The 12504-nt window shown below is 43.5% G+C and overlaps 1 protein-coding gene across 9 annotated transcripts in view; it reads right to left on the bottom strand.

Moving 5' to 3' along the window:
* PAM (peptidylglycine alpha-amidating monooxygenase) overlaps positions 1-12504 on the bottom strand; it is a 1234044-nt gene that overhangs the window by 416184 nt on the left and 805356 nt on the right. For all 9 annotated transcript variants that reach the window (XM_085632559.1, XM_085632564.1, XM_085632562.1 and 6 more), the window contains one exon: positions 1574-1641. In XM_085632559.1, the coding sequence (XP_085488685.1) occupies positions 1574-1641 (68 nt within the window). The remainder of the gene's footprint in view (positions 1-1573; positions 1642-12504) is intronic.

The following is a 12504-nucleotide window of genomic DNA, read 5'->3' as shown; positions in this document are numbered from 1 at the left end:
GGAAACATATTAGAAAAGATTAGTTAAATGTGTTTTTCCTCTGCTGGGGGTTGAACTGTGAGGCTCTGCAGAACAAGGTAAACGGGTGGGTTTTTGCCCACGATAATGTATTTTGGACTGTGCTGTCTAGCCTCTTTGCTGTCGAGTTGCGTTTTATTCTTTTTTTGGTCTCATTTTAGTACCACCTCACACGTGCCAATTCTCCCTTTTGAAGAGGGAGGCTCTACAAATAGCCAGAAAATGTTATATTGAATTCGCTTCTCTTCCCCCTACTATACCCCACTCCATGCAAGTCACAGGCAGGGGAAATCGCACTCTCTCTGCCACAAAATGTCAAGTGATCTAAAAAATGCCCAGTATGCAGCTTCAATAATTCTCCTGTTTTGTTTGGCACGGTATCGAAGTCCGTTATGAAGGAGTTTATTTGCCTAACCTGTGTGGCAATTTGAGTTATTTGAGAAGTTTCTTTACAATCTAAAGCGACGAAAACAAGACGTTTGAGCTACATTCCTCGAAAAAACGTACACTGCTCAAAATCACGTCACCAAAAAGGCGCACCACCTCTACGGAGTTTAAGTGCCTAGAAGTTTGGGGGTGACTAATTTATGACGTACGTGAAGAACACGCATACTCACATACCTTCCTTTGGTGGAGATCTTGCACATATATATATGATATACCTTTAATATGTATTATCCTCCCACTGAGTTTCTCTTCAACATTAAATATCGAGAATTGTATTTTGGTAGAAGTGGCAGATTCAAGCAACAAACACACATAATTTACTGCACAACATCGGAACATCAACAAATAGAGTTATTCCTTTAATGAGAAACAGCCTTGTCTACATTTTGCAGAATGGACATAAACTGGTGCCTGCCTATGTATGAATACCCAACACCCCATGGGTTTATCGTGTTATTAGTATGTTAATATGTCTACAGCGTTAAAAAAAAAAGTGAAAACTTTTACATGTATTGTGATGGATAATAATATCAGAGCGCCCATAGTCAAGACCTGGTTATAAGTTATAATACACATTGTGGCATTAATGAGTTATTTTGTACCGTTGTTTACAAGTCACGTCAAACAACAGTATTAGCATATGTTAGACCAATTTCAGGCACTTGAATTTCTCGACCTTGTTGAGACTCAGTAGATCTAATAAAAAAACAGAAGAAACTAAAAGACGACAAAGGTCCGCATTGACGTGTTTTGCAGCCTTTTTCATTTTTCATACCATCAAGGCCTTATCTCGTCTAACTCCGCAGTGCTGCCCTAGTATTCCCAGCAGTAACATATAAAATGTATGGAGCTGGTATCATTCCATCACTTCTGATGCTCCTTAGGCCCCGGAAATCCCCGTTGATATGTTGGCACGTGCGCTCCCGCAGCTAGGACACAGTCCGACCGCACAGGCACGCATTACAAATGACGCTCCTTTCCACCCCTCTGCACTTTTCAGTTCTTTCATAAAAATATACAATTCTATTGAGGTCATTTTGCTTTCCACACATCTGCTCAAAGGCCAAAGGTAAAATTGTATGGATTTTAAAAAAGAGATTTCACTCACCTTTCTCCCCTGGCGGTATGACCGTGTTTACAGACATCATAAGATATATGCCAGCAATCATTGGCTGTCTGAAGAAAAACAACTATATTAATCTCCAACCACAGCTGAACAATATTGATCATTACATGCTCTCTTCTTCACTGAAGACAGACAGCGCTAAATTATCAATAGAATGGAATTTAAGAATGTATATTACACGTGATCTCGCTTTGAATTATGCCCAACCTTCCATAAATGATGCCAGAAAGATAAACTTGTCATTATAATGCAGCAGATTATATGTCCAAGAATATAATGTTTTATGAGTAGTCACTAGTTTAACGGATAAATAATTGAATATTTGTTTTTAGGCAACCAGTATAGCACAATGCTACTGGTCATATTCCATATGGTCAACAGTATTATGGGCACGATCCACAAAAACATTTGGGAATATAAATTGCATTTAATATTAGCATTCACAAATCAAAGACTCATGATCTGAAGCATTTTATGACCCTAAATCCCAATTTGACAGCAGAAAGAGAGAGTTTCCGCAGCCATACGTTGTGGGCTTGGGAGGGGAACATGGGTCTCCATGTCAAATGTATTGTTTTAGTCAATTAAAAACCATAACAATCTATATATCCGTACATTAAGATAAAACAATCATATTAAAATAACAAGATGAAGGGATATTTAATGAGAAAGGTCCATTAGTTAAAAGAAAATTAATTACCTAAAAGGTATTGGTTTTATATAAACTCAGATACATTGGTGAAATGGCTACAGCTCTTGACTCCCAGCATTCCTGCACGAGACACTCATTACAGGGTATATCAAAGTACATTCACCCAGTGCCATATTTGTGTAAGGAAAAGACTCACAAATGATGGACGGAATGCAGAACAAATCAAAACATTAACCCTTAGTCAAGAGATCTGGGTTAAATCCATCATTCTTTTGCTCACCATGCCACTCCAGTTTAGACCTGGCCATATGCAAATCAGTCTTGACCCTGTGCCTCATGGGAACAGTCCAGCCCGAACTGCCAAGCCAGGTCCTCCCTGGACCAGAAACAAGCAGCCTAGGACCGGTCTCGGGGTTTCAACCCTCATCAGCCAGGATAGCTTCAATCCAGTGGCACAGTGAGCCTGCGACCCACGTCTGGGCATATCCGTCGTACTTAGAGCGAGAAAGCAAAAGACACACAATTGATGGATGGAATGCAGAACAAATCAAAACATTCACCCCTAGTCAAGAGATCTGAGTTAAATCCATCATTCTTTTGCTCACCATGCCACCCCAGTTTAGACCTGGCCATATGCAAATCAGTCTTGACCCTGTGACTCATGGTTAGAGTCCAGCCCGAACTGTCAAGCCAGGTCTCCCTGGACCGGAAATAAGCATCCGAGTACCGGTTCTAGGATGCTTGTTTCCAGTCCTCGTCAAGACTCATTTGCATATGGCTGGGTTCAAACTGGAATGGCGTGGGGAGCAAAAAACTAAGGATTTAGGCCCAGATCTCTGTAGTGGGGTGAATGTATGACATTGTTCTGCATTCTGTCCATTAATTGTTCTTTTTGCACTTTATATTTGTGTAAGGGGCAACTTCATTGGTCAAAAGGTGAGAGCAGCATAAAGTGCAGTGTCAGAGTGCTTTGTGAAGTGCAAAGGAATGCAATAAGGCATTCCTAAAATAAAGAGTATGACCAAACGACCCCTTATGCCCCCATGACCTTGTAATCAAGTCTAAGCGGAGTGCATTGTTAAGTGCACGTGGGGGTTGCAGCAGCAGTTACAAGGGTGCTGTTATGAGGCAGAGTTGGCACGGAGGGATAGTTGAGTTCTTATCTTACTAGTCATGCTGCCACTAGTAGCCACACCGGTAAGTAGTTGTGACAGTTGATTGTCTGTGTGCCCTTCTACTTACAGCCCTTACCAGGCTAAATACACCTTAACTGCCCAGTCTTTTTGGGAACAAGGGTCTTTCCTGGGGAAGTTCAGTGGATGACATTTTGGAGTCGGGTGAAGTCACAAAGTCATAGCTTTGCAGGCATGCTTTTTAGAAGGGGTCTACCTGACAACATAGCTCTCTGGTCTCAAAAGGCATATTGCGGACTTACCAAGAACACACAGAGACTTGAGGCCCATTCATAGCTTACCACTGATTGGCATTCCCGAAACTCTCATTTGCCTTCTTGTTTTGTGTCCCAGCTTGTCAATCTTGCGTTTATCCCACTCATGGAGCAGAGCCTCTTTACCATCTTTTTTTTAGATTCTGTGGCTTTCTGATACTAGTGATCGCTTTTCAAGCACTACTTTTTTCTTTTTGGTTAAGCACTAAGTTTAAGTTTATTATGTGATTATTTCAAATCTATACAATAAAAGTAAGTCCAAAAACAATCTTATAAATATAGCAGTTTTTGGATAAGCGTTCCACAAGAGTTCATGTGCTTTTCAGCTGTTTCCCTCCTTCCCTTTTTCCCCTGCACTCTGAGTTGCTCACTGTCGCCCGTGTGCTTCTCCTCGTCCACCTCACTGTTGTGTGTATCTAGTTCCCTCCTCCGACTTCTTCCTCGACTGTTTGCTTCTCCCCCATCCGCTCCAAGTTGCGACCTCGTCCTTGGCTTCTTCACACCCCAATTTTCATTGTTGCCATTGCTTATCCTCCCCACCCCCAGCATTGCTTTGCCCACCTGCGCACTTTGTGTTGCCCCCCCTGCTAACGCAGTGCTGCTTCTGTCAATCCACATTAAAAAACACATTTTGCAGATCCAACTCAAATCTGCAAATAAAAAGAAAAACAGTGGCTGCGTCAATTGCTTTCTTTTTTTCTTATTTAGCTATGCTGCACAGCATCTGGGATGCTCTATAGCAAAGCTAAAACCATTGACAGAGCCAAAGGTCCCAAAAGCTAGACCTACTGACTTTGCCAATACTTGTTTTTATTGATCTGTGGCTCAAAACTATACTTGTGCTAGATCGCGGTCAATGTAGGAAGCTGAATGTCAGTTCTACCTACCACAAGACATGCAGAAGATTGCCAGAATGCAACAAGTGGAATAAAGAATGACTTTGATGCAGTGAAAGGGGGACATCCAAACACCAAACTGCCATTTTGCCCAAAGCACCCAAAATCACTGCAACAGAACTGTTAAAAAAAAATAATTAAAGTGATATGCTGTATTTTATTAGTGAGCATTCCACCTTGGTTAAATGAAGCAATTCGTAGAATTAGAAATGGTGTTTTAGTTTAAACTGTACTTGTTTTAACAAGGTAGTGCACATCTATCCACCATATAAACCTTTCTCCCTGTTCTTTGTGTGTGTAACAATCTATATGAAGTATTACTGAATTACGTGATTAAAAAGACCTGTTGTTTTGAGTATTTAGAAACAGGAGAGATGCGGTATAAAGTGCTGCGCAAATATTTACAATTACTAGCGTCTAAATTAACAAGATCCTTTAGCTCACCATCTTGGTATTTCCAACTATTGATCCACACCTTCAAAATGGCAGCATCCTGTAACTTAGACACCAAAACAACTGAACAGACATTGCATGTGCCCATGTCAGAGCAAACACAAAACCTTATTTCATGTCACAGGTAGCAGTCTCACCTCACTTAAACTCTATCAATCATCGGCCTGAACTACTTAAATATTATGATCAATGATATGGGTGGTGGTGAGAGTGTGGAATTTAAAGCAACTTCTGCTGTTTTTTAGTTTCCTTACAGCCTCATCACGGTGTCAAATTTCAAGCTGTAAGTGACTGAGCATAAAAGTCTTTCACCATCATTTATGAACATAGGTACCAAGAAATGGGGAGGGACAATGAGCCTGGTCCCCACAAATAATTCTATTTATTATTCTTTCATGTTATATTATTAAATTATTAGTGGTTCCTTAATTTAAGTGTTCTAATTAAACTTTTTAGGTCTGGCTTGACAGCACAGCTAGTGCTAGACCTTATGTGCTACATTGTAAGCATCAGCGAGAAAGAGGCTTTGGCTAGACCCATAAGAACCATAAGTTGAGCATCTTTAGTACAACATTTGAGTGGGCAGAAGTTGGGTGCTTCCAGTGAAAAAAGAAACAGTATGTATTGCGCATTCTGCATTATGGGAAAACCTATGCTACGCAGGTCTGAGGTACTTTGGGGACAAGCCAGTGATCAAGGCAATAGGCCAGGTCTGTTTACGATAACAACAACAAACCGGATTTGTATAGCACGGTTAATCACCCGTGAAGGTATCCAGGCACTGAAGATCCTGCTGATGAGGCTCAGTTGAACATCCATGCCTTAGATCCTTTTCTCGAATTCCAGCAGGGAGGGAGAGATTGGTAGGTGAAGAGGGAGGTTCCAGGATCTGGCTGCCAGGTAGGAGAAAGAACGACTTCTACTGTAGCTTTGGCGTATGCGAGGGGTGTGAGCGAAGTGACAGGAGGCAGAGACAAGGTGTCTGGTGGGTTGGTAGAAGTTCAGGCGGTGGTTGAGGTCCTTGGTTGTGCAGGGCCTTGTACGTGTGGATCAGCATCTTAAAGTGGCATCTCTTCTGAATGGGGAGCTAGTTGAATTTTCTCAGGTGGTTGGTGATGTGGGTCTGTTTGGGGAGGCCGAGGATGACTCTGGCTGTGGAATTCTGCATGATCTGTAGTCTCTTCAGGAGGTGTGAGGTGATTCCTGCGTAGAGTGCGTTGCCATAGTCCAGTCTGCTGGTGCCAGTTTGTCTGGTGTTGACCGGGAGCCATTTTAAATTCCTATAGAGAATGCAAAGGGTGAGGACGTGACAGTATTGATCTGGTTTTTCACTGTGAGCTTGCTGTCCAGTATGATGCAGAGTTTGCGTGCATGGGTTGTCTGCTTGGGTGGTGGTTCTAGTTGGGAGGGCCACCAGGAGTTGTTTCATAGGGAGGTGTTTTTCCTGAAGATCCGTACTTCCTTTTTGTCAGTGTTGAGTTTCAGGCAGTTGTCTTTCATGCACTTTTGGAAGTTATCCCTCGTAGTGGAACTCTTCTGATAGCAAGAGGATCAGTTGGGTATCGTCGGGGTAGTAAATTATATTCAGTCCATGTGTTCTGACAATGTTGACCAGGGGTCATGTAGGTGTTGAACACGATGTGGCTGAGGGAAGATTCCTGAGGGACGCCACAGATGATTTTCTGTGTTTGGAGTTGAAGGGTGAAAATGATTGAAAAAGGCAGTAGGCCTGACATCCTTACTGTGAAAAGGAAATGATAAAGCCAGTATATAAATGAATCATTTTATACCTTGCATTAGCACCAAGACACTCTTTGGAGTGGTTGTGCCCTATATGAAACTTGTTTCATTAATTCATTCAAAGGTGGATTGTTAATACACTTTGTTAAAAGCTGTAGACACGTATTTTACTTTCTGAAATCTCATAATTTACCATAGTAGGCAAGGGTTTATGAGTTGAATGCCCAGTCATAACATGGGAGTAGAAGATTTGCAGTATAATAATCCCTGGTAAACCATCATAGGAGAGAACGTACATTGTTTTGCCAACTGTAACTTTGTACATTTTTGTAATGTTATGAATTAATAACTGGTTGCTTTCTACCTATACTCAGTTAAGCAGGCCTGAATTAGTTTCTGCGTTTCATGTGTCCCTTTCCGTTCTTGCACCTTTTTTTTGTTTGTTTGTTTTTTTAAACACGTACAACAGCTAGCCAGACTGGATTATTCACTTAATGTGCAGTGCGCCATATCCTTTGTGCCACTGCTTCTAAACCAGATGGCCTTCGTGAAATGGTATTGTCCATAGCATTGCTTCTAAACATGTCAGTCATGTTAGAATTCTCGAACAATGATACACTCTATAGAATACAAATGCAAGACGAAAGCCAGCTGTTATGCTTAATTTTATTTCTCATTGCAGGAATCCATCTGGCACGTTTAGGTAGAGGCATGTTTTCTTTTTTCTATTGTTATTCTTTAAAATTATTCTGCTTCTGCTCGTTGAGTTACTGTGTGTGTGTTTTATTGTGGTTGTGTAGGTGGCTGCGAGCGAGAATGAGTAAGAGGGCATGTACCATGACTGATTGCGTGTCTAAACTCACTGGTGACTGATGAGGAACTTCTATTGGCATTGTCAATGCTCTTTTTCCATGGTTTAACTGGAATCTGGCCTGACCTGGATGAAGGGGACGCAATAGTGTCCCTTTCGGTGTGTTGTAAAGGGTATTCCCCCTACCAAATTATCATTTCACAATAGTATCATAGGAAAAATATTGCGGCCCAAAATACTGACAAGGTAAGAACATATAGGCTCAATTGATATATATATGTACCTTGATGTTACATATATGAAGAGTAAGGTCTAAAGATGTGGAGTTAAGAATAGCACATCTATAGGTACCTATATGCAATTGCCTTCTCAATATTTTGCCAACCATATTATGGTATTACATATTTTGACATACAACCCGCCAAAGAGAATTCAACCGAGGACTGGACAGCTCATTAAGAGAAAAAGAAAAAACTTCACTTGGCTCCGTTTACTATTGCCACGTGATTTTTGTAGGATAAATGCATATATAGTGTGACATTTACCCGAGTGATAACATTCCCAATTAATACAAATATGCTCAAAACATTGCATTGCTAATTGAAAACAGTCCTGCTGGATGAACCAGCCAAGCCTTTCTCCTGTCTGTTCTGAAATATTTTCCCTTTATGTCTCTTAAAAGCAAGAACTACTCCCTAATATTTGGAAAGATACGTGTATTTATTTGAGTGAAGAAACTGTGCTACTGTTTCAGGCCAAATTCAGCTGGATGGCAATAACAGAGAAAGCAAAGACGAATTGCTGAGTATATCCATTGGCAAAGAACTAAAGGATCAGAAAAAAATAGTTACATTTAATGCGGGTGAAGCAGGATAAACTAGGTCAGTTTCTACCTAACGAACTGCATTTGTTAGGTAGAGAGTACACCAAGTATCAATCAATGCATTTGTAGAGCGCACTACTCACCCGTGAGGTTCTCATGGCGCTGGGGGGGGGGGGGGGGGGGGGAAGGGTGCTGCTACTGCTCGAACAGCCAGGTCTTAAGGAGTCTGCTGAAGGCCAGCAGATCCTGGGTCTGTCGCAGGCGGATGGGGAGGGTGTTCCAGGTTTTTGCAGCAAGGTGGGAGATTGATCTGCCGCCGGCGGTCACTCATCGGATGCGGGGGACGGTGGCGAGGTCAGCAGAGCGAAGCTGGCGGTTTGGGTTGTACAGGGTGAGTCGTTCGTTGAGGTACGCTGGTCCGGTGTTGTGGAGTGTTTTGTGAGCGTGGGTGAGGAGCTTGAAGGTGATCCTCTTGTTGACGGGGGAGCCAATGCAGGTCTTTCAGGTGGGCTGTGATGTGGCTGTGGCGGGGAAGGGGGAGGATGAGCCGTGCAGAGGCATTCTGTATGCGTTGTTGTCGTTTCTGGAGTTTGGCTGAGGTTCCTGCGAAGACAGCATTGCCGTAGTCCAGCCAGCTGCTGAGACCCTGGGTGACCGTCCTTCTGGTTCCGGTGGGGATCCATCTGTAGATCTTGCGGAGCATGCAGAGAGTGTTAAAGCAGGAGGAGGAGATGGCGTTTACTTGCTGTGTCATTGACAACGCTGAGTCCAGGACGACCCGCATGTTGCGTGCGTGGTCAGTGGGTGTCGGTGCAGCTCCCAGTGCTGCCGGCCACCATGAGCCGTCCCAGGTGGAGGGGGTGGGTCCGATGATGAGGACCTCCGTCTTGTCCGAGTTCAGTTTCAGATGGCTGTTCATCATCCATTTGGCGATGGCCTTCTTTCCTTCGTGGAGGTTGGATTTGGCGGTGGTGGGTGCCTTGGTGAGGGAGAGGATCAGCTGGGTGTCGTCGGCGTATGAGATGATGTTGAGGTCATGTCATGTAGACGTTGAAGAGTGTCGGGCGGAGGGACGATCCATTTGGGTACGCCGCAGATGATCTTGATGTCTTTAGAATGGAATGGGGGAGGCAGACACTCTGGGTTCTGCCGGTGAGGAAGGAGGTGAGGAGGTGGTCCAGTCCAGGGCTTTGTCGCAGATCCCTTCATTGTGGAGGCGTGTGCGGAGGGTATGGTGGCAGACGGTTTTGAAGGTGGCCGAAAGGTCCAGGAGGATGAGGGCCGCGGTTTCTCTGTTGTCCAGCATGGTCCTGATGTCGTCGTTGGTGGCGATGAGGTCTTTTTCGGTGCTGTGGTTGCTGCGGAATCCAGATTGGGACGGGTCCAGGATGTTGTTCTCTTGGAGGAAGGAGGTCAGTTGCCGGTTGACAACCTTCTCAATGACTTTCTAATATACATAATACGGTTGCACCAACAAGTAACTTGAGTGACACACACTGAATGCCACACATTGCATTGATTTGGTGAACAATAGTCCAAAGTGACAGCCCTCCAAAACATCACCATCACCAGATCTGACTCCAGTATCACACAATGTGAAACAACAACCCAGTCCATCAGGTCTGTAAAAATGTATTAATAAACGGAAAGTATTTCGGTGCTTCAGAAAAAGTTAAGCCAATATTTAGAAATCATCCTTAAAATAATAAAATGTGAAACACTGAAGTAGAAATTAGAGAGACAGGACTATATACACATGGAGAAACACTAAAACAGGAAATGGATTTCCGGATTGGTAAACATCGTATTATTAAAGAGAACACAAGCAGGGGGATTAAACTAGTCATCTAATTACACGGAAGAGTGAATACTACGAGAAGACCTGTGAAAAACCCTTGCCAATAAATCTAGAACCTCTACCTTACAAGACTTCTGCTATGATACTGCAAACGTCGTTTACTCAGAACAAAAAGTTAAAACAATTTATGTAGGTATTTAAAAGACAGACACATCTTCACTCTCATTTTCCAATCTCATGGGCAGAGACAGCAAGACCAGTTCTAGACTGATATCACCTGTAGACCCAGTCACGTTTTCAGCTTTGTGAGTAAGACTTTATATTCATTGAATAATGAGCTCGCAGCCCACGCTGGGAGTGGTACTGGGAAAATGAAGGCTTTGCCAGACACTTGGATAAACGTAATGATGATCATCAATGATCCACTAATCGCAGGCATGCTTCTATTAAGTTTGAAGAAAGCCCCTGTAACACCACCACTTATCCCAGGTGGATTATCTTGACCTAAGCTATAGCCCAATGTTGAACCTTCCTAAACCCATCCAAGCTGCTAGAACAAATGGTTTATGGACAGCTACGGTCACCTCCCTACTTAAGCAATTTATTCAAGCCATTAATGCCGGCACAGAACATGTTGTTGCCGGAATCATTGATGATCTGAGTCTAGAGACAGGTGTCTGTGGAATGGAGTGATTTTAGTTCCATCAGCTGCTTTGATGCAATTGATAAATCTACTCTCCATGAATGCCTCCAGAAGCAAAGACTCCAAACCAGTGCGCTACCACGCTCTGGATCCTTCATTCAAGAGAGATGGCAAACATTAGCTCTTTCAAACACCCCCCTCCCCCCAAACCAGATGCAATGTTGTGGAGTGCCCCAAATACACATTTCGAACTATGAAGATGATAATTAATGGTGAAGAGACAGACAATAGGTTTCTTTCTGCTTTCTGGCCATGGACAACTACTTCAACATAAATACGAATAAAAGAGAGATTATGGGGGGAAGGGGCGTCCCATCTTTATGACCAAAATGTATCTTGCTTATAGAGATGGCAATCTCTGAAACCCCTACAGGGCAGGTGGAAAATATTAGGTTCATAATAGATGCTGGAATTACAATGGCAGCACAGATGTCTTTGCTTGGAAGTAATGCCTTTTATCCAGTATTAGGGGTGTCTTTCATAGATTCACATGCCTGAATCATTCCCCGTCGTCGAGACGGGAGCCTCCAGTACATAGAAAAGTAATGTCCTATAGACATACATAGAGAAAAATAGGCCTAAGGGCCTCCCCTTAGTAGCCTATCCTTGTCCTTATGTAAAAAGGACCAAACTCTAAGAGCCAGCCAATCAGCTATCATCTCCCTCTAGAACCTTCCTGACAGGAGCCTCAGTCCCTCAGATTTTCTACCGCACGTTGTGCTAGGGAGTCTCCAGCCTGAGTTCTCCTCAGGATCTCTTCAAAACCAACTTGTTCACTTTTAAAAGTGAGTTCTTTCTTCAAAAACTTGAACAGGATTACTTCAAGCCACTTATCACTGCAGTGAGTGATTTATTTCTTAAAAATTCTGGCATGTCTGAATCCCAGAAGAAAGCCCTTTTCAGGGCCTGCTCTTCATGTGGGAAGAAAAGGCTACATGTGGATGACAAGCATGACCTCTGCCTATATTGCCTTTATCCTGACCACATACCTAAAGACTGTAAGATATGTAGGTCTTTCCCTCACAAGACCTTGAGGGACAGAGAAGGTCGCCTGCTCATCTGGCTGGACAGGCTTAAGGAGAGGGAGAGTGTGGTATCCTCAGAGGGAAGCTTTTCAAGGACCTCTGAAGTCTCCCTGAAGAGGCCAAGAGTGGCGTCTCCTGGCCCCTCAGACACTCCTCCTATGAAGGCACAAAAGAAGTCTTCAGAGGCAAGATCGTCAAAATCTTCAGTGTCTGAAAAGGATTCTCAGGCTTTTAAGAAGCCTACCCAGTCGGCCAGCAAACTTGCGACATCCTCATCAGCGCAAAAAAGAGTTGGGGCGCCACTTTATGTCTCCACAGCGACGACAACTGTGTCAACGACGACAGCGTCGTCAGTCTCATCGTCGACGACGACCACGCCTTCATCGTCGTCAGCAGGTAAACCTATTCCATCTATAATACTGCTAAAGCCGTCGTCGACGTCCAAAAGCTCGTCGACGACGAAGATTGCCCCGTCGACGACGACATCATCGATGAAGAGCCCCCCCGTCGACGGGAGGGTTGACGACGAAGACGTCGAAGACGAAGATGTCGACGACGAAGGCGT

This window comes from Triturus cristatus, chromosome 2_1 (assembly GCF_964204655.1).
Source record: "Triturus cristatus chromosome 2_1, aTriCri1.1, whole genome shotgun sequence".
Lineage (NCBI taxonomy): Eukaryota > Metazoa > Chordata > Amphibia > Caudata > Salamandridae > Triturus > Triturus cristatus.
This window is presented reverse-complemented; position numbering and strand designations above follow the sequence as displayed.